This window comes from Cupressus sempervirens, chromosome 10 (genome assembly GCF_028749045.1).
Source record: "Cupressus sempervirens isolate cs-2001-9-10 chromosome 10, ASM2874904v1, whole genome shotgun sequence".
In the NCBI taxonomy this organism is placed as follows: Eukaryota; Viridiplantae; Streptophyta; class Pinopsida; order Cupressales; family Cupressaceae; genus Cupressus; species Cupressus sempervirens.
This window is the reverse complement of record NC_143127.1, coordinates 614,266,870-614,294,643: the sequence shown is the minus strand read 5'-3', so window position 1 is coordinate 614,294,643 and position 27,774 is coordinate 614,266,870. Positions and strand designations below refer to the sequence as shown.

The 27,774-nt window shown below is 36.1% G+C and overlaps 1 protein-coding gene across 8 annotated transcripts in view; it reads left to right on the top strand.

The window, feature by feature from the left end:
• Positions 1-27,774, top strand: part of LOC149535344 (uncharacterized) — a 238,626-nt gene that overhangs the window by 122,046 nt on the left and 88,806 nt on the right. For 5 of the 8 annotated variants that reach the window (XM_089807867.1, XM_089807864.1, XM_089807863.1 and 2 more), the window contains exon 8: positions 13,717-13,821. In XM_089807867.1, the coding sequence (XP_089663993.1) occupies positions 13,717-13,821 (105 nt within the window). The remainder of the gene's footprint in view (positions 1-13,716; positions 13,822-27,774) is intronic. The other 3 variants (XM_089807869.1, XM_089807868.1, XM_089807870.1) reach the window with 1 other exon arrangement.

Genomic DNA, 27,774 nt, shown 5'->3' with positions numbered 1-27,774 from the left:
TTCACCATTACTTGAAATCTCTGAATTATCTTCACTTGTGGTATCACTAACCATGTGCTTATGTGAAGATGTACAGCTGCTGTCATAAAAATCAGAATTTTCGGACTCATCAACTTGCTGATCCATAGAATTTTTCTCACCATAGAAAGTCTCAAATGGGGAATACGTGATTGAATCACATTGTTTGCCTTCACATCTACCCACTTTATGAATTCCTTCAATGATTTGCATGATTTCTGGTGCCCTTGAACCACTGTCATCTTTTTCATAAGTCGCTGCCCCACTTGTTTGATTTTCAGCTTTGTGGATGGAATATTGTGTCAAGCTCAATTGTAAACATAACTCATCTACCTCACTCTCCTTGTCCCTTCCAAATTTTATTGCTAGATTTCTATCCATTAAAAGCTGCAAGTACTCAATTTTAATCATTTTCAACATTTCAAAGATAGTATGTAATAGAGAACTTGTGATACTAGAAACATTCCCATGCCTCTCTTCTATCACAATCTTCCGCATGAGATCCTTAATCAAATTGGAAGAATCATCCAACCTCGTCAACACTTGGACAATCTTGTCCTCTTTGACCAAAAACATATCCAATAAGTCAAGGAGTGATAATGGTTTTTGACCATCTCTTTCAAACACAAATGGGCTGTTCTTCATAGAGTTTACTGATTTTTCATCACTTAGGGAAACAACATTTTTAGATATATCCTCTAACTCGGTGTGTGCTGGGTCAGCTATCCTACCAACATTGCGGTCCATTTGCTCCTCCTCAAAACTTGACATAATCTTCGGCTTGTTTTCATCATAAAATTCATCCAGGTTAATTTCCATGTCCCCAAATAAGATGCTGGTGTTTTCCCTGTCTAAATAAGATGGGGGGTTGTCAAAGTTGGCAGTTTGGTCAACTCTTCTACCTGGGCCATCAACCTGCTCATCAGAAAGACTACTGGAAACAACTTCATTAGATAATTCTGTCTCCCACTTACCTGCTAGTATACCTGTGCCATTGTTATTGTTTTGTATATTATTATGCAAAGATGACTCTTCTTTTTCAATACTACTATCAAGTTGATTAATGCCTTCTTCATGCAAATTCCTATAACTGTCCCCTGCAAGGAGATCTTGAACCAAATCAAAGTATTTGTTTCTTATCATATTTGGCTTGTTTTGCAGTTCCAACTGAAAGTCCACATAATTAATGAAGGGTAAGTCTTTTTGAAGCTTTGACGGAAATTTGTTATAATCATCGTATAGTCTCCTTACTTTAGTTTTAATATCGAGTTGGAAGTCTTGGGCTAACTGATGCTGCCATTTGTCAATATCCTTCCTGACTTTTCCCATAGCTGATAATGGTTGCACTCAAGTTACTCTACTTTGTTTTGGCCTCATTTAATAACATAAACTCAGACCATCAAAATAACACACTGCTGCAGATTAACATCACTGAATACACTTCATCCTGAGCAAAAGTAGACGATGCCACTGTAATATACTAACTGGAAAATGGAACAGCAGACTAAACCAGGCTGGTGTAATTTCATCAAACACTTGATGTGCCGCCCAAAATCTCAAACCTGTATATGGCGCAAAGCTTGCTGGAAGTGATGTTATAGTGTCTGAAGGACCACTTGGATATATTTGCTGAGACTGGCCATTGTAACTTCATCAATTTTATCTACAACCATCCTCCCTCATCTAAATGCACTGTCTGAGATGAGATCTGTTCTCCAAATAGATTCCCTGCAACTTTGCTAACAGATCTCTGACTCCCTGAAAATGTTCTGATATTACTGCATATATTTAGTGACCTTCAGCTTGAGAATTTCTGCAGTTTGAATAAATAAGTCTGATTTTTAGACTCTTCAGTTACCGTTTGTACCTTTGACCCTCCTTTCTGAAGTAACTTCCTAAATTCTACAACCTTCTCATTTTTCAGTACAGCATCCCAAATAGCCTTATCTGATGCTAATGAGATGACCATTCCCTGCACTGTAGGATTGTTTTGCAGTAATTGAAATGCATCTAGTACTTTCTTATTTCGAGTGGTTGCACAACTCCGTGATTGCTGAAATTCAATTCTGGCTCTATCCAATCAAACACAGTTTTACAAGATCTTGTATTGCCCTCTATGGACTCTGAAACTCCAGCTGGCTCATTACTGCACTCAGCTGATGCCAGTGGCAATGAGGTTTGATAATCCTCTGAACCCAAAGTGGGGAATGCAGACTGTAATATTCTTTGCTCGGAATAATTTAAACAATTGCTCCAATTATGTCAATTGCCTGTTCAAACGGAATGTGTGGTTTTGACGCTTTGTCCCCAAAGCCAAAATATAAATCTCTGTCCCAGTTATGAGTTCAAAATGCTGATCATTGTGGTTGGGATGTATATCAAACAGTTTCCGATCATACCTAGGTTGCTCAGGTCATATTGAGCTGGTCTGGTTTTCAATGTGAAATCAAATACTGGTTATATCATTGGGATAAATTTAGCCAAACGGTTATCATGTAACTTGTATAAGCAACCTATATACGTTTTATGTTGCTGTAATTCTGGCACCCGAGCATGTAATTAGATTTTCGCTCATGCAGTGAGCTATGCATCCATCACATTAAGTTACACACTTGCAAATAGAATAATACTTAAACTTGTTGCGGAAGAGTGTTACTAATGGCAATTACAGAGTCATGTATTTGTATGTCTGGACTGGTGACTGTAGTTCAACTGGTCTTTATATGCCAGGCTCACCTTCCTCCAAATTCATCTCAGTTATAGTGTACGTGCTCAAACAAATAACCTGCTTTCAGAAAACTGTCAATGCCTTTTTGAAATCTTGGAATCGACGGATTGACAGCTGGAATTTGTGCCTTTACATGTTGAATGACCCAGCTCCTACGCGGCAGATAAATGCTCGGAAAAGAGAATCGTGACTCCCTGTTTTTCCTGACTACTACTTGACAGGATTCTGGAATCGAAATTAATATTTCGTTATCCTTAAGCGTTACAACTTACAGCTGGTGTGCGTATCGTCTTCCAATAATGTCTTCACAACTCCTCCACTGAACTCCTTTCCGAAATGTAACGGCACCAACAATGATGGCCTCCAGGTTCGACGTTTCATCTTCCACATAACGACTGCCCCATATCTTCAGTATTCGGCAGTTAAAATATGTCTCGCCTTGGGTAACACCCCCTACGGAAGGAGTTATTGGAATGCGAAAAGTCTTAAGAGTCGGTTTCAATTCCCCTGAAGCTCTCGACCATGTACACGCTTAGTTGCTCATACTCCAATTCAATAACACCGCCTCCAGTCCAGTCATGCTCGATGAAACTCCTTTCCCAGAATCTGCCATAAAAAACCTGTAACAAGTTTCTTTTCTCTCTACAGCTAGCTGTGTGTTATTACCTTCATATAATGGCGTCAAATTGCCTCCTAAGTACTGTCGATATTCCACTGGCAGTGTTCACGTAATATAAATCTGTGCATTCATCCAATCCCGACTGTTATCCTTCACTCGATCTTCCTTTTCTTTTTCAAGCTTCATCCAGCATGCCATTCCATAAGTTAATCGCATATGTCCATTTTTGCAAATCCTCTCAAGAGCAGCGAGCCTTCGTAAATGATTCTCTACAGTAGTTTGCAAGCCGTTAAGTGCATATTATTATCTACTACTTTATATCGAGATTCCAGTTCTGGTTTGCTGTTTTGACATCTTCTAAGCTTCAATAATAAACATCTTGTTTTTCTTTGAAACAACTCACAGCCTTGATAGATGGTTGTCAATAGTCATTAAGTTATATGGCTTGTGCAACTTCTAGCACAACATGCATGCCAACAGAACCTCTTCTCAAAATCACCCAGTTCTATCCTTGATCCAGCCTTTGTGTATCATCACAGTATTTTTTAAAAAAATGCATTCAAATGAATTTTCTATATGAAGCACTACAAGGGTGCGTGTACAGTGTCATTTAAGTCTAGATTCTCAGGATGCTAACTTTGCCACTGCATGAACTATTAATATTCAGCCCCAACATGTCCACTTCGTCAAAATCTACTTCAAATCTGATGTAGTGATGCCATTTCATGTAATAAATGCATGGAGTTATAAGAACTCGACTACCAACTGGCCTATTACGCGTTTAAATGGTAAGCACAATTATTTGAGAATATCTCTTTAACAAGCTTGAGTTCCTGATACTGTTCCTTCTTTTCAGTGCTCAATGATTAATTTAAAATGACAAACCCTTGATTTATGCTATTCCTCAACCTTCACAGGCTGGCAGAATACATTGGCTATACCCACCAAGATGGCAGGAACACAATTCTGAATTTACTCTACAGGATGGCAGGAAACAAAGCTCTGATACCACTGTAACGACCCGAACCAGTACTGTACTGTCTAGAATCCAATTTGTCTGCTTTCCCTTTTAAATGTAAGACTCAGAGTACGGACCCACTAGCAGATAACCAACAATATGAATAACAGATGAAATTCGAGATAAGTATTTACTCAAAATCACTCTTAAAAAGCACACCCAACGGTACATCCACATGCAGATGGAAAATACAAACAACAATTAAACCCGAACTCACTTCAATAAATCTTTCTTTCCAAAATGATATTAAAGATTCAAGTATAAGGAAAAATGTAGTACAAATCAAAGTGCCAAACCAACAACCTTCCAGCAAATCTGGAAGCGTATTATTGGACTATTCATCAGCAGTATAATAAACAACAAATTCCTAATAACCTCTAAAACATTATTGCATTATACAACGGCAATACAATAACCATCCAACCATAATCCAATCTTAGACACAGATTTTACAGTCAGATTGGAGAACAAGAGAAGAACCTGTAAGCACAACCGAGACACCTGAAATGATATCTCCCCTGACAATGGGTTTTCGTCCACTGCCTGCCTGCACGAGGGGCTACGTCCTCACACTGGTTGAAAGCTGAAGCTTTCTGAAAACTCCCACAAGAGAGAATTGGAAAATCTGAATAGTAAATTAAGCATGACAAAGGATAGAGCCTCTTCTCCTTTTATTCTTGCAACGATGACCCTTCGACTTCTTTTCTAGGTTTCGTCTTATCTCTCCACGTCCTCTTTTGCCCACTTGGAATATTAATTTGAATTTTAATTAATGAAGTTTCAGCTCTCATAGACAATTTTAATATTATGGTGATGACCCCCTTTAATATTTTTAATGTCCCCAGAAAAGGGACATTACAATGGCTCAACCGACAAAGAAGTGGTTGCTGATATGATAGTATCCTCGCATGCTCCTACTCACACTATTGTTGTATCGCCATCAAATACATGATCCGCGGAACTTATGCTAACAATTGCATCATCTGCCTTAACCTAACATAAATCCTCATCACATTCCATCTCAATTGTGCCCAACTCATGCAGTTTCTCATAAGAAATGTCCTGCAAATCTGAAGCCGCAACCGTATCATCACATTTCACTCTTAGAAAAAGTGATATCATTCTCTACTCAATTCTCGGCTTTGAAATCAGTTGGGTCATCCGTTTGTGATTTTGATTCATCTCATTCACTAGCACATCCAACTGTTTCACAATACCTTGTATCTTAGAATCTCCCTCCATTAGCGGAGAAGTACGCGCTCTGCTGGTGTAATGAATACCAAACCTTTTTTCACCATCCTAAATGCTGAAAACCAAGTCCTCTACTAGTGGGTCAAAAGAAAAGTGATGAGCACTCCTCACGGTGTAATGTCGATAAAAGCTCCCAATCTCTGTCAAGGGCTCATCATCATCAAACTGGAAATCAGAAGATGGCTCCAATTTTTGACTCAGAACTACTGGTCGGGCGGGATCTTGGAGAACCCTCTCAGCAAGCCCAACCACAAAATCCCTATTGGGAAGCATTGTAGCCAAGGTCTCTACAGTCTTCCTCACCAATCGTCGAATAGCACGAGAGCCCCAAAGGAGAGCACCCTTAGATATACTGTATGAAACCTTGCGCAAATCCGAGCTCTCAAGCAAATACTCCATGAATGACTCAGTATGGTAGAAGTTATATGTGGAAGCATCAATCTGCTCCTCACAATCTATAGCTAATCTCTCTGAAAATGTGACAATGTCAACTGTCCAATGCTACCAATTGTATGAAAAGAAATAGATCTACTTCCAGTAGAAAGAAGAAAATCACCATGAGAGCCTGTCTCCACTGATGCTCTCACCTCCTCTGTAGCTTCTACACTCATATCTTGGACAACTGTGTTCGCCACATCATCATGCCCCTCATCCTCAACTGTAGAAGAAAACTCACCACCAACTACAATATGTAACTAAACAGGGTCTGGGGCTGGTGTTGACTATACCCATTCTAACTCCACGATAACCTCATGCAACTACGACCGTGACTCTTGAAGAGCCAACTGAGTATATTGAAGAGAGTCCATTCTCACCTCAAGCTCTCGGGTGAGCTCAACCACCTCCTTTTTCCCTAACAATGTCTCATAACAGGTGCTACCCCACTCTAGAAGGTAATCTCTGTCATCAACTAATTGAGAGTAACTATGCTTCAAGATCCTAACAGCCTCTTGAAGTGCATGAACCTCTGCTAGGGAAAGACTACTATCACCATGCTCATCTGACGTAGGGGCACTCTAACCAGATGTAGCTAGCATATGACAAATTGCATCATAATGATCAAGAAATGAAGAAATGTCATTATCACTCACCTTCAGCTGACAAGTCACATGCTGTCTTTGTAACCTTTGACTCCTATGCAAGTTCTGTGTCTCATTAACTGCATTGTGATAGTAAATTGAATTAGAATTGTCCACCACAAGATCACTCATACATGTGCTATCGTCCTTGCACAACTCTGCATCCGAGATACAACTATGTACGTCAAACAACTCCTTTGAAGAAATAGAAGCCCTCGCAATATCAATCTCCCTACATGTCTTAGCTTCCACCTCAATAGTAAGATCCTGTAAACATCGATCTTTGGACTCATCCAAAACCTCCTTTGAGTCATCACCCAATATTTGACAAGGGGTATCATACCCGGTGCAACTCATAGCATCATCCAATAAATCATTAGAGGTGTTTATACTATTTACATCCCCATCACCTAATAGAGCCTCAACTGTCATCATCCGACTCTGCACACATGACTCTATGTCAGGCTGTGAATCAATAATGCTAGAGCATGGACCCACATCTATTGACTCCGCTGTAACACCCAAATCACCGACATTACAATTGGGTGACTCCATACATGCATCAATCCCACTTGAGGAAGCAATTGCCTCCTGCACTGGAGCAACACTATGACAACTCACATACAAATCTTCAATAATAATTCCCTCCTCAAGAGAGCTTGAAGTACCAATAGTAACAACTACATCAATTGTTTCTACACTAACTGCAACAACTCTAGGGGCCTCAACGTGCTGAAGCTAAGTGCCATTATCCACCAAGGGTACTGACACATCTACTGATCTCTATGAAATGGTTCCATCATCAACAATGCAGATAGGACTAGCAGGTGTCGTACTAAATACAGGTACATTCGCATCATGGATGCCTGTCGGAGAAAACTCAAGCTTCCTTTCTTGCAAGCTCGATGTCGGCCTTCTAAAGGCAGAAACTATATACTTCGCTGCCCTCTCAACTATTTTTGGATTCGACAAGCTCTTCGTCAACCTCTGTTGATGAAGCTTAAGTTTTTGCATACTCTCCTGCAAAGCATTCATTTTCGTGCTAAATTCCTCATTACTTCACTGGCTTCCAGAACTACTAGTCCTCCTATGTTTGTCCATAGGGAAAAAAAAACTAGAGTGCTGGTTACTCCAAATGCAATAGCAAAACTGAAAACAAAATAACTTTCCTACCCCACAGGATGGCAGGAAACTAGGCTCTGAGCAAAAAGCGCTTCACTTTATTTCTGACAAATAAATACTCTTCCACTTCCAAAATAATACAATTTCGAAACATTTATCAAAAAATTTAAACCATTCAGATTAAACCTTTTGTAAAAAGTTTTTGATGAAATTTCTGATTAGAATTTTTGATAAACAATTTCCAAAAACCACACAGGCTGGCAGAATACACAGCTTTGATACCATTGCGATATTCCACTTTTAAAAAATTTGTTAATCTTTACTTGAGGCAATTTGTCAAACAGTTGGCATACAAACTGAATGTTGAAAATGCTGATACTGTGGTAGTATCCTTTATCTGATTAATATCAAAATGAAATGATGACCCAACACATTTACTAATGACTCCAAAGAATGTGCAATATTAGTGGCTCTAGCACGTTAGTTTTATTGAAAATATAACCTCGATTTCAATCAGGGACAGAAGATTTTCAGTTTGATATACATGAAATATAATGGATAGAATACCTTATATGGGAAGCTATCAAAACACATGGATAACTTGCTTCTAATGAACTCATGATATGTATACACGCTTAGTTTCACCTATAGGATACTAAGTTGCTGGAGGTCTGGTATATTGACTGGTGTCGCATCATGCTACTGTCAACCCCGCCACTCCCTCTACTATCTTGGTTCCCAATGCTGCCCAAACAACACTACCAAACCACGCTAGTATAGGCTCTGACCTGTAGACGTCCCGCTAGCCCTTACATCATCCGCTAACTTGTCCTTCTTGAAGTGGTGTGTTCAAGCCCTTAGCTGATACGTGTTCTCTATCAGTTGTTGCCAAGACCTTTAAATGCACTCCGCGGTCAACTAGCCATCGATATATAGCTTGGTTAATTTGCCTACGGGTGACAGAGATTGTGAATACCTCCTGTAGTCGCAATCACATGCCCATCTCAACAAATCAGTATGCCTGCGTTGGAGGAATAATGTTGTTGCTGTCGTTGGATATTCTGACCCAAAACTGACATGGATATACAGACGTGTATGTTCCCAAGGTTCGTCTTACTGCTCCCTGCGTTTACTATTATCACTTTGTACTGCTATAGCAGTGGCTTCAGTCTCCCTTAATGTCTTAGTGACTTAGACAAAATACCTGTTGTTCCTTGGTGTCTAACTTATGATGAGAACAACTAACGTGATTACCATCCAATACAATTAAGACTCCCAATTGCTTAGAAAAAATCAGCAAACTTACTTCTGAAAATGGAACTGACTGAGCTCTATTTCCCTTGCCAACTTCTTGCCTGATTCTGAAGATAACTTCCAATGAGATGCTGGGCTACTTCAAACTTCTCAAATGTCTCGAGGGGTTTCATCCTCAAGATTAACTAGTCACATTTAAGCAACCTTTCATTTTCATAATATTATATTTTTCATGGTCTCTATCCCAATGTAGCTTTACGCTTTTATAACCTCGATATGAGGGAAGACACAAACAACTAGGCAATGTGGGATAAAAAGTCAATTTCATCTTTTAGCCACTTAAGTTACTTTTGTCATAAAGTGACTTTAAATCATAAAGTAACTTTATATTTGCACTTTATAATATTAAAGTGACTTTATTATTATAAGTTACTTTATAACTTTATAATAACATGAAATTTTTTAAATAAATCACTTAAGTCACTTGACCAAATAATTCCCCATGTGACCAAATACACTTTCTAAAAATAGAAAGGGTCCATCTCTATTACTTGTAACTTACTATACATAGTAAGTATGGCAAATGGAGTCCAAATGATATTGAACGAAGGCCAAATCCATAAATCCCTGAATGTTGGAGATGAATCAATCCTCAGAAGACCCTCTAACCATCCTCATTAGCCTACAAGGATCGAATATTATGCTAATCCCTGGAATTTTGATGCTGGCAACAAATGGGGACATTACATCCACTCAACAAATTATCAACCCTTCTTATGTCCTTTCTGATCTATCTATAAATCTTTTGCTTTGAAGGACATATCATTTCAGATCTAGAGAGAACCATCTTTTGTTAAATGCCCCTTTTCATTCATATCATTAATCATGCCCTTACATTGTGGAACCACACCTCCTTTTGTCTATTTTGTTAAATGATTCGTCTTGTATACACAATCACTTTATATAAATATTGCTTTAAAATGACAAGTGTAATGATTAATTGTATTTTATTTTTATTTATTTATTTTGTTATATTTAATTACTATTTATTTATGCTTATATTTTACTATTATTATTAATTAAATTTAAACTATTGCATATTTCAATTAATTTTTTTTTGGATAGATAATAGGCCTAGTCCATGCATTTTATTAATTTAAAATCGATTTACATGAGACCCTATTTAAAGTGTGGGCACTGGGGGAAAAAGAATGGGGAAGAAAACCCCCACTATCGCCTAAGACAGAATGTTTTGAATACTAAAGTTCTACAACTGCCCCCACTTTGTGAGTGGGGGACTTGTAGGAAGGTATTCCTTCCTTTACATGTGCCCTTCAATGCATAGGGGTTAATTAGAAGGCATACTTTCCATAACTAAACATATGATGAAAAGTTATTAGTGCATCATAAGAATTTAACACATTCTTTCAATACAAGGCTAGGAGGAAATTCTGAACCAAATTCTTTTCATGTCCATTGTATATGTGGTCACTCATAACCTCAATCTCTTCGTGCTCAGAACCCTGCAAACCTTCCATCTTAGCTATAAGATCGCTTGTTAGATTCATATAGAGCAATGATAAAGAAGTGTAATTAACAAATAGCTATGTTCCCCCGAGTTTTTTGGGACGGGGACGGCAGGGGACAGCGGGATGGGTTTCTGGGACGGCAATTTTTTTGCCAATTTTGGGGACAGTGGGGGACGGCAAAAGTGACATTTTTGTTTATTTTTTAAATTTTTTTGCGTGTTAAAAAATTGGGGACGGATGCAAGTCCCCAATGAAGTCCCCGGGACGGGGATGGGAACATTGGCTTTTTTTTTGGGGGGGGGGGGGATGCGTCCCTGGGGAACATAGACAAATAGTCTAATCAGAAATCTAAGCTGAATATAAAGGCCATATAAATATCCCAGCTGAAAACTTAGCCAATCCATCATACTTTGTCACTTGCCTGCTCAAAAGAAATCTGTATAACACTTCTAATCATAAGGAATTACTCAGCTAACTACTTAAATACTAAGGAATTACTCAGCCATACTTATCCTACACTCCTGCATACCTAGATCTAATGGCCTTCTTGGCCCTATCCATGCACTCATAAATGTAACCCTAGAGGTCTTCCCCCCTCTTCTCTATAGGGACACAAATAAGTAAAGCCCCCTCTTCTCTTTGGGGACACAAATAAGTAAAGTCCCCTCTTCTCTTCAGGGACAAATCTGCCAAGACCTAGCTTTACAGGGAACAAATAGTTGCTTCTCATGCAAGCATCATCTCTAAGTGAGAAGCTAGCTTGAGATGACAATGTCCTCCTGCCTTCGTTGACTCTATCCTCCTGTTTGCATCTAGTCATCAACCCCTAGGCTTTAGGTGAGTTAATCTATGGCTCAAATAATCATTGAGGAGAAATTGTGCCTTGTCCTTTAGAGAGATATAACTTTTCCTTTCCTGTGGAAGGCCAATATAAACCTCTGATTCATAGTCATATGCAACTTGGTACATTAATGAATTCACATGATCTTCAGGTGGGGAAAGACAATTATTATTTTTCATTTCCATGTCCACAAATGTTGGCCTTACTTCCATGAATACAAAAGACCTCTCAAGCTGATCCACGGTAAATGAGATCTTTTCCATATTCCCAAGGGTTAGCACACAGTCCAAATCTCAGGCATTGACTTCCTTCTCAGTTGTTTAATCTGATCTCCAAACAATCGTGTTGCTTCTTACTTCAGAATTCCCACGGATAGTAGCATCAAGAAACAAAAATAGGCACCAATGACAGTAGTCCTATAAATGCTGCCACTTCTAATTAATTTGCATCTTCCCTTCTCAAGGCTGCACAAGTTCTTTATACTAAAAAAAGGCTAAATAAAAATAGTTTGCAGGTAAATCTCTGTATTCAACGCAGTAGAGATATTTGATATAACTCCTTTCTAGTTTGGATGCCTACCTCGCTAAACACCACCACTACTTAAGAAAATACAGAAAGAATATTTATTGGAAAAGACTTCATACAGAATGCAATAAGAAAGTATATAAAGCCAAACTAAAAAGCCAGTTACGTAACTGATTTCAAGATTCCATAAAGTTATTGCCTTCCTCTAAACATTTTGAAAATTCAGTAATCAAACCTAATATGAAAACAGCTTCTAACAGATATAATGACAAAATCAGAGCAGCAAACATATACTTTTGTAGCAATGCTGTGCAGAAATGTTAATGTTCACCACTGCTTTTTCAAAGACAGTCTTCAGATTCTTCTACTTATCCCACTATCAAAAGACTATATTTTCCATTAAAACTTTCAAAATGATTCTTCTCACACCTGTGTACTGCTCATGCTGGCCATGTGGTTCATGAGGCACTCCTGATAGCAAATAGAACAATTCTTTCAACATCCTTGTCATAACCTGCAACCTGGATGACAGCAGCAATAGGATCACCACAATGGGAGTTAAACCCTCATCTTTCAACGTCCTTGCTAATGTTTTAGTTTGCAATGGTTCTCTCCATTAATATCCTACTGCTGTCACAGAGATCTTCATTCATTCTACATACTCCCAAGTATGAAGATATCACACACACACAATATTATTTAATATTATGCTCTGATACCAAATGAAAGAGATAAAAGCAGAGATAAATAAATGATGATTGATTTGATTAAACTAGATTTAATTGAATGCCTTACAATGCCAAATGCAAATGCTTATAAAGCTTTGCTTATCGGTTATTAACTACCCAAAAATCCCTTACGGGAATAACTTCCAGCAACTAATTAGTTTATCATTTTATTAAACCTCACTTAGAAACTAACCTATTAATGTAAGAACTCCAACATTCATAACTAGACCTAAGTCATGCACATTGGCTTTTAATTCGTTATCAAGACAAATTTATAACATTGTGAGAGAGGAGGCTCTTTTCTTAACAAGACAGAAGTTAACTTTTTATTTTTCTCTACATGACATCTGTAGTCATTGAGGCCTTCTAATTAGACCTTTGAAGATGTGCTTGTTTCTTTTGAATCTTTTTGTAGAACCAATCAACACCAGTACCGATATGACTCATTCTCATCCCCACTGAGCTTTGGGCTCTTTGCATGCATCAAGGTCGAGTCCCTTCACTGCTGGCTCTGTTGGTCAGTATTCATATTGAACCAGAGATGCAGATTGACGAGTTAAGTTGTTAATACTATTTAATATGACGAGTTGAGCAGCCCCACTTTTGGTCCCTATTGCTTATTTAGGCATCCCTCTTCTCTGGCCACAAACTCTTATGAACATCATACCATTCATAGGTGGGAAGGTGGAAAGATCAGGACTGAAGCCGGCTAGGGATGTCATTTGTTTGCTTTGCCTGTACAGGATCAAAATTATCCGCTTTCCTTTAGAATAGTAGGGGGCCCCGTGCACCAACAATATAATAGAGGGCCACCCTGCTGATGATCCCAACCTCCTATGGGCATTCCTTCGGGGTTGCTTCAATGAATTATCTTGTGTTATTATGCTTGCATATCCTGAATATTTGAAGTCACAAAACATGGCTAATGGAAACAGATTGCTTTTATTCTAATCGCAGATAGATTGCATTATATATTTCTAACCGAAGGATAAAAAATTATGCAGATGTTCTACAAGCTCGAACAAGCTGGCATGGAATCAACATTGGAAACTTACAATATTCTGCTGGACAGTCTTTCAGCAGCTGGAAAATGTAGAAAATGTATGGAGGTACTAGCATAATTTCTAGACTTGTTCTAGCTTTCAAGATGATTCATGATGACTAATTAGTAATTATTACTATATTTTATGTGAGTTTTATTATTATATCTAATTATCCACATTAAATATTGTCTCTTGAGAGATTGTTTTATGTTCTTTTAGAAGAAAGTCTTTTTTACCTTTTCAAGGAATCATGTATGATTAGAATGAAGACAGTCTAAGACCATTTCCTATGAAGCACAATAAAATAAGCTCTAAAGGTCAATCAAATTTTGTCATTACAAGTTAACAACTTGTAAACTGTTGATAAAGCATTTTTTTGAAACAAGATGGATTATCTTCTTCTACAGTTACAAGCATTTCAAAATTGAAAAGCTTTTGAAGGAACAGAAACTGATTTTTGTTGGTAGCTAAATCTGTAAGTAAAGTATTTCATTAGATGTGCAATTGAAACTAATTAATCTGTAATGTCCCTTGTACAGTCACTTTAAGTTTGCCTTATTTGTTAATGATAAAGTGTCTAATATTGCAACAAATCAATCATTCCTAAAGATATTATTCTAGGATGAAGCCACTCTATCTAAGTTTGTTGTACCAATGGCTTGGTAAGGAAATGAGAGATTCAATAAAAAATATTGTGAAATGACAAGGATCAAGTTTATTATAGATCGTGAAATTCTGCTCCAAACCAGTAGCCTGAAACTCTGTTCCAAACCAGTACTCTGATATGTTTACTGATCTGAGAATGAAGGGCTGTCTGACATATGTAAAATCTTATCAATCCTTTCTCAATTCAAATATTATGGAGTAGTTTGTGAATGTATAATGATACATGACAGGTGGATGTGCATAAATATGCAAACACTGTTTCAGATTGATATTTTTGTAATCAAGCAAGTATACATATGTTACATGTAAGCAAAAACTGTCAAGTCAGATTGACTTCCCCGATCTTTAAAACCATGCTCATGTTATATCCTCTTGACGCCGTTTCTGGATATAATCCTTATGTATGTTCACCTTAGCCTTGCAAACAGGATAGTGGGATACCATCACTTCTGTTGATACTCTCAAATTTCTTGAGAATACCATGTTGAAAATTTTGTTAAGGCATGAGAAATACCTTTGTGCATTTGTTTGAGATGCCCTGTTTTGACATTGAGAATCTTGAGTACCTTGTGATTTTCATGAGTAACAACTCTGAAGGTATGTTTCCCTTTTTGCATCCAGCTCATATATCCTTAGATAGTTATGTGAAGCACCTATTTTGAGAGGTTTTCAGTCTACATTTTTGCCCAAGTTTAGATAAGCTGAAGAGGCCTACTTTGTGAGTTTGTAAATTGAACTCTGTTGTATGTCATGAGATAATGACTTGTGGACGTGTTCAATGTATATCAAATAGCATAAGTTTCAGTTTCCACCCCTCCAGTGTTGGTTTAGACTAGGTTTTCATGCACATAGTTCAAGGGGTTCACATGTTCCTGCATTGAGCACGGATTCTATGAATTTGAAATGGCCTACTTTGAGGATTTGGATTTCATGCTGTGTTGCTATCTAGTGCAATATAAGCATTTCCCTGCATTATAGATATGCCAAATATTCATTATCTGGATTCTTAGACCCTGGTGAGTTTGTTTGCCCATCTAATTCCAAACCCAATTAATTCAATTTTCCTGATTGTGAAAGACAAAAGTTATTGAAGGGTCAATTTGAGCTGATAGAATTTGATAAGTTGAGTGTCATAACATGCCAGTTATTGCCTTGTGTTGTTTGTATGTGAAGGAACCTTTGCCTAAAGTTTCTGATAGTGAGGAGCTTTTTTAATGAGTTTTCATGATGCAATCCGAAAGCAATTTAAAGCAATTTATTCGAAGTTTCCTGCAAATTCTGTGATACATCTGCAAGTGGCCATTGTACAAATGTTATGATTTGCAACCTTTTGATTGTCATGAAGTTCCAGGTGTTGATTTATGATGGTGGTATCTTAATGCACCAGTATGAAAGGTTTCAACTCCCCAGGATCGTATTTGATATTTTTAATGAATCAGTTTGACATGCAGTTTTCAATGTTTTGAACTTGCAAGTACAGGACAGTATGAATGTGGGCACATTTGGCTAATGATATTTTGCAAAGTTTAGGGTGTCTGGGCTTCTCTTTTGACTCACATGTCCCTTGTACCAAAATGGTCAGATCTTGTCAGTGGTGGCTTCCCAAGACACCGTTTCATAATTTTAACAAAGGCTTCGTGCTGAGCTTTCAGATTTGTCTTGGTACTCTTAATTGCACAAATAAATGGGATTGGTGACTTTGGGGACACATATTTTACACCTTGGGTATAGTCAAGGGATGCCACTTTGCAGGGTAAATATTTGTGTGACAAATTGCATGTTTGCCAGATGTCAGGATCCAACAATGATAATTTATCATTTTTCTGAAGCTATTCAGGAGGCTATTTGCTCATCTGGGTGACTTTGTGCAGTGGTTGGAATCAAGATTTTAAATAATCATAGAGAATGCAAAATCGGTGCGGAGGCACAATGAGATTGGCTGAATGTGTTCTTACAAATAAAACTGATATTTTTAAGCTGGACCCACTTTGGGACCTGACAAGCCTCATCAAATAATAGCTCTCGTAGGGTATGGATCAACATCAAAGCATAAATGGAGACCATGGACTACTGTGTTTGCAGAATGCACAAAGGGGGTTTGTTGATTGGTAGGTGTTAAGTCGGATCCAACATTGTTCATCAATACTCCCTTGTGTCATAATTGGGACTTCAAAATGACAATGGGCATCCATTAAAACATAGAGGATTCATTAGATACATTTGTTGAAACAGCTCAGTTTGATAGAGATTGTGGATGGCTCAATGGTAATGCCCGATTTCACACACTGCCAACATTCCTCTTGCTGTAATTGGGGCTTGGAATGATAAGGATGTCCATTAATTCTTGACTATTAAGGGCAACTATTAAGTTTTTTTGTTGTATGAGAATGCAAACAGTGAATGCATAGTTTAGACGTGTGACCCATTTTACAAAATGCCCCAATGAAATTGATCTCATAATAATCTATGGATGTAAATTCATGGGTATGCCCAAAACAGAATTGTTTAGAATGTTTTATTTGAAAGTTTTGTGCAAGCCGCAGGGGCCAGAGTCCTTCAAATTGCATGGTTTAAAAAATTGGCATATGCATATTAAAGTGTGGTTTTAGAACAGATTATTCAGCATCCACCAATGTCTGAGTGTAGAACAAACTCAGCCTTATGAATAGTGATTGCCAGAACTGCACAATCGAGAGTGCTCTGCCAGATAGGTATACGAAATGCTAGTTTGCAGGGGCAGTTTGAGATGGACAGTGGAATGTCTTTTGCAGGAAATGCCATGTCCAAGCATCGACCCTGTGTTTTGTGCTTTTGTACTGGGGCAATGTGGGGAGTTATCCCACATTCAATACATGAGGGTGTTCATAAAAGTTTTTATGTACCCACCCAAACTTGCTTAGTGACCAAAGGCGAGCACCTTTTGGTTGCTCACACACGCGACTGGGGACAATTGGAGGTGATGTTGGTGGTCATGTTGGCGATGAATGGGCAAACTTTTGTGGGCCTGTGACACGTAGCGCTTAGTAGGACTTGCATCTGCATGGACCAACCATTACAAGTCACATAGCGGATGCAGATTATGAAGCCGGTTAAACAACAATCAGATCTGATGATATTTCATGAATTTGTGATTGAAGTTTCACGGAGGATAGCCATCCTGAATTCATGATCTCACGTGGTTGGTTGAGCATGGAGCTTTGTGGCGGGTCTTGGGTTAGTTAGCGTTGAGGTAGTGACAGGGTAGGTGGTCAAGCCAATCAGATCGTGACATGTGGCAGTCATACAAAGCTGATTGGTTTATGTGGAAAGACTGACAAGTTTATACACTTCTCAAAAGGGAAGCTAATGAAGTATTAAAGTCACAGATATGTAAATGTGATTAAAAAATTGTTGGCTGGGTTAGAGATGTGAGAATGTTGCACACAGATAAACTATAGAGAAGGCATGCATAGTTAATGATAAAGGGAGAAATTTGAGACCCATTTTGCAATTGTGTCTTCATACTGATGTTCTATTTTTGTTTCACCTAGTGGTGCCTATTTTCACTTTGTGGGCCTTCATGAAGTATGCTTTCAGTTGGGGTTTTTGGATATTGTCAACGTAGATACAAGTTGAGGAAAGGTGTGAAAGAACATAGAATAAAAAAACAAATGTAGATATTTTCCAAAGGGGTAAAATCAGAAGGTGGAGTAGATAGCTATAGAGGTTATTTTGACAGAGATGAGAAGAATCTTGTAGCTTACTGAAGGAGGAGGGACACATGTCAGTAATATATCAAATTTGAATTTCTTCTTCTCTCTCTCTATATTGTTTTCTTCTCTCATTTTGAAGGTTTCCAAGTTTTTATAGTTTTTTGGTTAATGTGATTGTTTTGTACAGGTTGACTTAAGCCTAAAGTTAGTTTTCTTTTGAGTTTTGTTTGCAGCAAGTTGTAATCAGTTTTATGATAATGAGAAGCAAACCAGTTTGCACTGTATAGTTTAGAAGCATGTGTTAATGTCTCTTGAGGGTCTTTAATTTTCTTTTGAGTCATGATGGTCAAGGATTTGAATGGCTTTTGTTGCATGTTTGCTATGACAAATGTTTAGTTGCAGGCTCATGTTCAAGGAGCATGTTAAATTTTCTTTCAGCTGAATGTTGGATATCATTGAAGTATTCTCAAGATCAATAAGAATGTTTTCGGCATGTTTATTTGAGATCTTATCTTTGTAATGCATTGATGGATTGTAGATCACTAGTTATGTGTTTATGTCATTGCCATAAATGGTTATTTCAGTTTGACTCCCAATGGATAAGGGACTGATTAGCTGGGTTCTGGCATGTCTTGTCTTTTCATATATGCTGTTGTGTTGTTTATATCTCACGCTCCTTCCAAGTTGCAGATCAATTAATAACTAGCCCTTATTTGGTATCTCCTTGTTTTGTTGAGCCTTCACATGAGATCTATCTGTTTTATGTTAACGCCATCTATGAGTTTAATGTTGTGTTTTAAGGACATTAAGGGATCATCCTCCCAGGTTTCGCAGAGCCCAAAGTGCAGAAGGGTTTGTTTGAACCTTGTTAGTTGGTCCAAGTCTCAAAGATTTCTAATTATTGGAGTTGGCTTCTCCATAGGAAATTGTCAGATCAACTTGTTTTCTATTTTGTAGTATAAACCATTTTCAAGAACCAACAACTTCCTGAGTTATTAGTGGTTCTTATTGAGTGCTTCTAAATCTGGACTAAAAGTGGATAAAAAACCAATTTGAATTGTTTATTAAGAATCCCAATCCTTTCCTTACACCCTTCAAATGAGCATGATGTGAGGAGTTGTATCTCCTACATTCATGTCTATTACCAACAACTTTATTAATTATGTCTTTCATCTAATTGGATCCTTAACTAACTATATCACTATTGAAGTGATTAATGTTTGCTCAAACTTATTCATCTCTTCTATTAGAGATAGACTTATGTTGTAATGCCTTGGGATTATGATATCTTGATCGAACTCAAACCTTCCTTCTTGTTCAATAGTTACTTTATCTCTACTACTTGATGTGTGTAACACCCATTATTTTCCATTCCTTGGGTCAAAGGCTTTGTTTTAGGTTGACTTACTTTAGGAATTGACTCCAGAAATCATTGTTTGTCTCCTTGGAATCACTTGCCCACAGGAAACCTTATATTAGAATGCCAGAAGAATGGTTTGGTTTCCCATGTAGCATCCTTCATAAGTACATCCTTCCATTGAAAAAGGTATTTACTACGTTTTGACGATTCTGGGATGTGATATTCATTTTTGATTGAGGTCTTGTTTATGACTTGATAGAATGCACATGCATAGAGTTTTTTTTTTCTTCACCAACACCACAAAAAAAATCCACATTCAAGTAACTCCATTATAGATTTCATGCTTTCGATGTTAAACTTCTTGGGGTGCTTATATGGTGTTGTGATGAGGAGATTTGACCCTCTTTTAAGCAGACAATGTCTTTATATCTGTAACATCCACTATCTAGAACGATAAAATATAATTAAGTGAACCCATAAAGTTAATATAATGATATATTATTACTATAACATTATATTACTAAAGTAACGTATATCACTAATAAAATGATAATTTGTTATTAATATCATAATATATAATAATGTATCAATTTAATAATAATTAGCAATATAGAATCTTTATATAATTAATATAACATTTTATTATTAATATGATAATATAATCATATTAAAAACCACCTATAGGATATTGGGTATACTAATCAGCCTACTCAGCTAGAGAAAAAGATTCATGACAATCTGTAGACACGATCAACAATTCATTTCCCTAATGGTTGTCAATGTATCAAATAGAAAAATAGGACTTTGATAGAAATGAGCTTAAAACAATTTCAAAAGAGTGATCTCCACCACCATAGAATTTGAAGACAAAGATCACACTTACAAAAAGCAGTCAATTAACTAAGAAAGACAACAGTTTAGATGTGAGATGAAATTGTAGGCCAAAAATTATAGATGGCAATCTATTTTTGTTAGCATGATGGTCAACGTCATAACATTGTCTAAAGTCGACTTCCTTTAGAGAATATAGAAATCCTACAACACTGATGAACATAATAACAACAACAATAAAAGTGTCAGTGAATAAAAATAATAGGTTGACTTCTACTATCATCCTTAACAATAATGAAGCAACAGAGCTATTGACCAATTGGCGAAGTCTATATACATAGTTCCCCTTAAAATGATTTAGTAAGTGGAATAACATTAATATGACAACATTGAGCAAATAATATGTGTATAAGACATTATTGTGATAAGTAGCAACTATTTAATCATCGGCAATCAAGAAATTATCATGAGGATAATGATTTGGCTAATCGACAAATATGAGATGTAATTAAGAAACAATTACACCTTTCCTTAGTTAAGAAGTGTGACCCCTCAAACTTGCAAGGTATAAAGATAAGACCGATACCACTCATTGGGGGCATGAAAAGGTTATCACAACATCACATAAATCTCCATTACAAGTGTTTAGAACAGACAAGCGAACATATCAAACCAAAAGGTCTTATTAGACCAAACAACAGTGACGTTTTTGATAACATCTTAAACAAAAATCTGTTTATGCTAACAATCATAGTCATCCTATATTGTTCAATAGTTGGCAAAATAATAATCTTAAAATCCACAAGTCAGATAACAGATTATACATAACACGAGTTAGTAGCCCATCTATAATAAGAAAGATATCAAATACAACAAACTATATATTAACTGGTCGATACACTTCATTCTTTATTCTTGCATATTGAAATGATTGCAATCTCCACAACAATTAGATTTCCTAGCATATATTCAGATCGATTTCATTTGTTACAATTGCATTAAGAGAAAGGAAGTCAATGCTTTGCATACTGTTACTTTTCAAATTCATATACAGTATAAAGATTTAATAGAAATAATACTTTTGTAATCAAAATATAAGAATCAGGCCCAAAACCCTCAATGTTAAAATGAGGGGACATTACAGTGCAGTCAAAGCATAATCTTGCTATCCTGTGAATAAAAACTTATGAGAGAAGTACAAAGAAGACCACCATGATGATTTAGCTAATGAGATGAAATCCTACATGGAACATTCAAACCAAACTTTGATAGTTAAAATGAAAAATTCAATTCAAGCTCTCCCCCAAGCCTTACAAAACATTGGAAGTTTTATAACAATTTGAAAAGCTAGCCTAGCCATGGAAGAGACACCAGTTCAAATCACTTAGAGAATAATAATGTGTCATCAACTTCTAGGGTACTCCAACCTCCATTCTTGCATAGAGAAGAGATACTGAGAAGAGAGGAAGGAACAAAACAATCAATGAATATCATTTAAGACATTGCAAGAGTTTATGCAAATATCGAAACCCATATTAGAGAGGTTGTATTATTTAGAGAATTTTGTGAAGACAAGTGACAAGAGGCACCTAGAAGGCACATAAACGAAGAGCTCAAACACAAAGTAACACTTCCAAATTTTGATGGATCAAGGAAAATCACATCTCACACATGGTTGCAGAAATTGAATACCTTTTTCACCTTTAGATCCATGATAGAAGAAGATACACTATAGTTTCCAATACTTCATTTGGAGGCTGCAACATACGAATGGTGGCATCATTGGCAAATTCAATTCAAGCTCTCCCCCAAGCCTTACAAAACATGAGAAGTTCTATAACAATTTGAAAAGCTAACGTAGCCATGGAAGAGACACCAGTTCAAATCACTTAGAGAATAATAATGTGTCATCAACTTCTAGGGTACTCCAACCTCCATTCTTGCGTAGAGAAGAGATACTGAGAAGGAACAAAACAATCAATGAATATCATTTAGGAAATTGCAAGAGTTTATACAAATATCGAAACCCATATTAGAGAGGTTGTATTATTTAGAGAATTTAGAGAATTTTGTGAAGACAAATGACAAGAGACACCTAGAAGGCACATAAACGAAGAGCTCAAACACAAAGTAACACTTCCAAATTTTGATGGATCAAGGAAAATCACATCTCACACATGGTTGTAGAAATTGAATACCTTTTTCACCTTGAGATCCATGATAGAAGAAGATGCACTATAGTTTCCAATACTTCATTCGGAGGGTGCAACACAGGAATGGTGGCATCATTGGCTTATTTCCCTAGGCCACGAAAACATAAACTCCTATGGGGAATTTTCCCAAATGCTTGTTAGTAGATTTGTTAATAGAGACCCTGAATGGTATTTCCAAGAGCTAATCCAACTCAAACAAACTGGAACCGTGGAAGAATTAGCCTGCGAATTTGAAGGGTTATCTATTATGGTCCCAAATCTTTCTCAAAAGAGGCTCATTTATTTAGCTATGAGAGGACCTATAGGCTCCACTAATAGCTTTGTAAAACCATTTGAGCGTCAAAACTTGGAGGAAGTCATTGGAAAGGAAAAGAAAGTGGAGTCTAATACAGTTAGGGAAAGACCTAAGCATTTCTCGACCAATGCACACCACGAGTATAAAGGGTTACACAAATTTGATAAAGGAAAGACATGCTATTTCTCCAAAGAACAATGTAGTACTGGGAACCAATGTCAAGACAAGGGCGTGTAATGCCCCCATTTCTATGATAGAATTTAACAATCAATATAAAAATAAAATAATAATATCCCATTAAATAAATAATTATTTTCTAATGAATAGTATAAATACATATCCAAAATAATTTATCATTGATCTATTATATAAAATAAAACATTATCATAATAATAATAATAATAATTATTCTTACAATAATAATAACAAATAAAAGAGAATCCTAATTGATATTTTAATAAAATATAGATAATTTTAATTTTAATAATAATAATTAAAGTTGAATAGCTATATAATAATATCAAACTAATATAAAAGAAAGTAATTATTAATTAAGTTCACAATGTCAACTATGATATATTAACCTTATATAACGTGAGCGACTAAAGTTGCAACTGTTTGCAGATCTATATCAGCAATAAGAATGGGACAAGCCATACCCATAAGGGTGTGAACAGGGAAAGAGTGAGAAAGGAAGGTAGCGGGAAACTTAGACGGGGCAATTCACCTTGATCAGAGTGGCATTCAGAATGTCCATCCTCTGCTACAGATAAGGGGAATCAAAGAAGGAAGTCAGCATATACCAAATTAAATACGCAGACAAGAGCAAACCGTAACAAGGAGAAAGGAAGGCATCAAACATTGAATCCAACTGGCAGCAATAGCTTTCAATAATATTGGAGAATCATTCAGACAAAGCAAGTAATAGAAAGGAAGTGTTGCATGTAGGTCCAATGCTCAAAATTTTGGCGAGAAGAGAAGATAGTTGACAATTCCAACATCACTAGTAACCAACAAAGTGTAATTGTGTTCAGCCATGAAATCCATAAAAAGAAGACAAATTATAAATCTTGAATCCCTATTTGAACTAGCTCTATTAAGAAATTGCTAGGATGACTTTACTCGGTTTCAATTAAATAAGATAACAGCCTATACCATATTTACAAAGCAAAGAAGATACTTATATAGTGCATCACAGTTAGATATAGTATTTATTAATCCAAGGAATTTAACTGGAGGATATGAGCTGTAGATATTCTGAGATATACTCAATTTACTACTACTGTGGAACTTAGCTCAAGTTGATCATTTTTAATATCAAGATTCAATACTAGAAACAATACAAAATACAACTACATCATTTGGAAGATAAATAAAGAGTATTCTATACATATATATGTTTTCTTGGCCAAAGATAGAGTCTAACACATAAATGTGACCATAATCATGAGTTTGAGAAAATAACTCTCTCGTAATCATCTTTATAATATAATCTCCCTAACTTTGGGCCAAAGTGAAGAGAGGACATTGCAATATTTAATAACATACTCTCTATATAGTGATATAAAACAAATCTTTCCTTGGAAATCATTAAACATTAGAGTTAATTTGAACTTTATAGTTCAAATAGAGAAATTCATTGACTATAAAAAAAAGTCTTCTGTAATCAAATTTAGAAGTTCAGTTCCTTTCCATAAAGAATTGGGAAGCGGACATTACAGGGCGCTCTCAAGCAAAAAGAGGTAATGAAGAAAGACTTATGTTTTAGGTGCAAAGAACCATGGGCATCAGGACACAAGTGTGGGAAGAGGAATCAAGTCCATAGAATAAAAACATCTGATAGAGAAATAGGAGGAGAGCTGCCTAAGAAAACAAGGCATGTTACAAGAGGTCTCAATAACACCTAGTCACTAAATGAAGGGGAAAAGCAATGGGGTTTTGAGGAAATTTAACCATAACTATGACAATAATACACAAATTGGAAGCTAAATCTGCAAGTATGCTTAAAGAAGACAACAATAAAAATAGGAGATCAAAAAATCATTTGTTTGAAAATTATTAATGTCAATTTTATTAGAATTAGTTGGTAAGACTTTTTATCAAGGCTAAAAGAAAATGAAGTATTGATTATTATAACAAGGGATTAGAGCTGTAATTTGAAACAAGCAACCACATAAAAATATTAATATAAATATTTAATTATACTTTAACTCTCAAAATATTCTCAATTCTTTGTGTGGAAATTAAGGTAAGATCTTACATCTCAAAGGCTTAGAAAGAGATAAGGTCTCTACTAAGAATTATAACTTGAGGGATAGTCCTAAAGGGATATCCATAGAGGTGTGGAACAAGATAAAGTCTCTCCTAAGGATTACAAAGATGGATAGTCCTAAAGGGATATACATAGAGATATGGGGTGAGATAAAGTCTGTCCTAAGGATTAAATATAGATGGACAATCTTAAAGGGATATCTATAGAGGCCTGAGATGAGATAAAGTCTCCCTTAAAGATTAAATAGAGATGCTTAATCCTAAAGGGATATCTATAGAGGCTTGCGACAAGATAAAGTTTCTCCTAAGGATTATAAAGATGGATAGTCCTAAAGGATATCCATAGAGGCTTGGGATAAGATAAAGTCTCTCCTAAGGATTACAAAGATGGATAGTCCTAAAGGAATATCCATATATACCTTAGACGAGATAAAGGCTCTCTTGAGGATTGTAGATGGGTGTGTCCTAAAGGGATATATCCATAAAGGCCTCGAAAGAGATAAAGTCTCTACCAAGAATTGTAAGGGATGAATGCTCCTAGAAGGATATCGATAAGGTGTAGAAGAAGATAAAGTCTCTCCTAAGGACTATAAGGATTACTCATCAAGGATACATAATTGGACAAGGCAATGTATAACTAGAAGCAAGGGAGTCTTGCATCAAGATAAGTTTTATTTTTTGAATTTCTCTTAAGTTGAATAATATGATGAAATATTTTCAAGTTGATTAGTTATGAAGCTATTATAATTCTAACCTCATGTTTAAATTCCAATTTTAGGTCATTAGATTAGATGTCGATATTGCAAGATACTAGATCGCACCAAGGTTGAAATTGCTTGAGGACAAGCAATACTGGCAAGGGCGGATTGTAAGATTTCCTATTTAGAAGGATAAAATATAATTAAATAAACCAATAAAGTTAATACAATAATATATTATTAGCATAACATATATCACTAATAAAATAATCATTTGTTATTAATATCATAATATAATATATCATCTATTAATTAACAAAATATAATTATAATAAAAAACACCTATGGGATATTGGTATATAGATCAACATGCTCAATTAGAGGGAAAGATTCATGACAAATCTGCATACATGATCAACAATTCATTTCCTTAGTGGTTGTCAATGCATCAAATAGAACAATAAGACTTTAATAGAAATGACCCCAAAATAATTTTAAAAGATTGATCTACGACCACCATAGAATTCACAGACAAAGATGACACCTATATAAAGTAGGAAATGAACAAAGATAGATACCGGTAGAGATGTGAGATGAAATCATGGGCAGCAAATGATAGATGGCAATCTATTATTGTAAGCGTAATAGTCAATGTCATAACATTGTCTAAAGTCGACATCATTTAGAGAAAATAGAAATTCTATAGCAGTGTTGAGCATAATAACCACAACAATAAAAGTGTCAGCGAATAAGGTCAACCTCAACAATAATGAAGCAACAAAGACATTGACCAATTGGTGAAGTCTATACACATAGTTCCCCTTAAAATGATTTACTAACTAAAATAACATTAACAAGACAACATCAAGCAAATAATTTATATGTATAAAACATTATTATAATAGGCAGCGACTACTTTATTATCAAGGATTAAGAAATTATCATGAGGATATTGATTTGGCTAATCAACAAATATGAAATGCGATTAAGAAACAATAAAACCTTCACTTAGTCAAGAGGTGTGACCCCTCAAATTTGCAACGTATAAAGATAATACCAATACCGTTCGTTGGGGCATCACACAATCACAACACCACATAAATCTTCATTGCAAGAGTTTATAGCAAACAAACGAAAATATCAAACCAAGAGGTCTTATTAGACCAAACAACAATGACGTCTTTTGTAACATCACAAACATAAATCTGTTCATGCTAATGATCATAGTCATCCTATACCATTCAATAGTTGGCAAGATAAGGATCTTAAAATCTGCTTGTTAGATAATAGATTATATATTTTAGAAAAGGCTAGAGAATATACCATTTATAATAAGAAAGATATCAAACACAACAAACTATATATTAACTTACTGATACACTTCATTCTTTATTCTTGCATATTGAAAATCATTGTAAATTGCACAATGATTAGGTTTCCTAGCATATATTCAGATCGATTTTGTTTGTTACTGTTTAGTGGAAAAATGGAAGCGCAATAATAGGATGTACGCCTCCACTTTTTGGGCACTAAAACATTAAAAAGATATGTGTGAAGGGAAAGAGGCAACCCCCAAATATGATTCCTCTTTATAACCCAAATTAGATTAGCAAAGCTCAAAGAGAAAGGTATGCTAATACTAAATTTGATTTGAGAAGGAATGATAAGGAAATACACTCTTTGGCCCGTGTTTGATAATGTGTATGCAAGATTGAACTAATTCATTAAGTAATTTAGATCTAGATGTTAAGAGTATACAGTCAGCCTATTTACAATACATATCTAAGCTAAATTACTAAGGGAAATAAGATATGAAAGACTCATCTTGAAACGCGTATAGGAAGTTGTATTTTAGCTCTGAAAAGTGCAGATTTAGATCTGCAACAACGAATCTAGCTATGGATTTCCAAACCGAATGACAAATCCATAAATTGATTTTCTGGAAAAGGAGCAGAGAATAGGTCGACCTGGTTGCAACTGTTCTAGAATGATT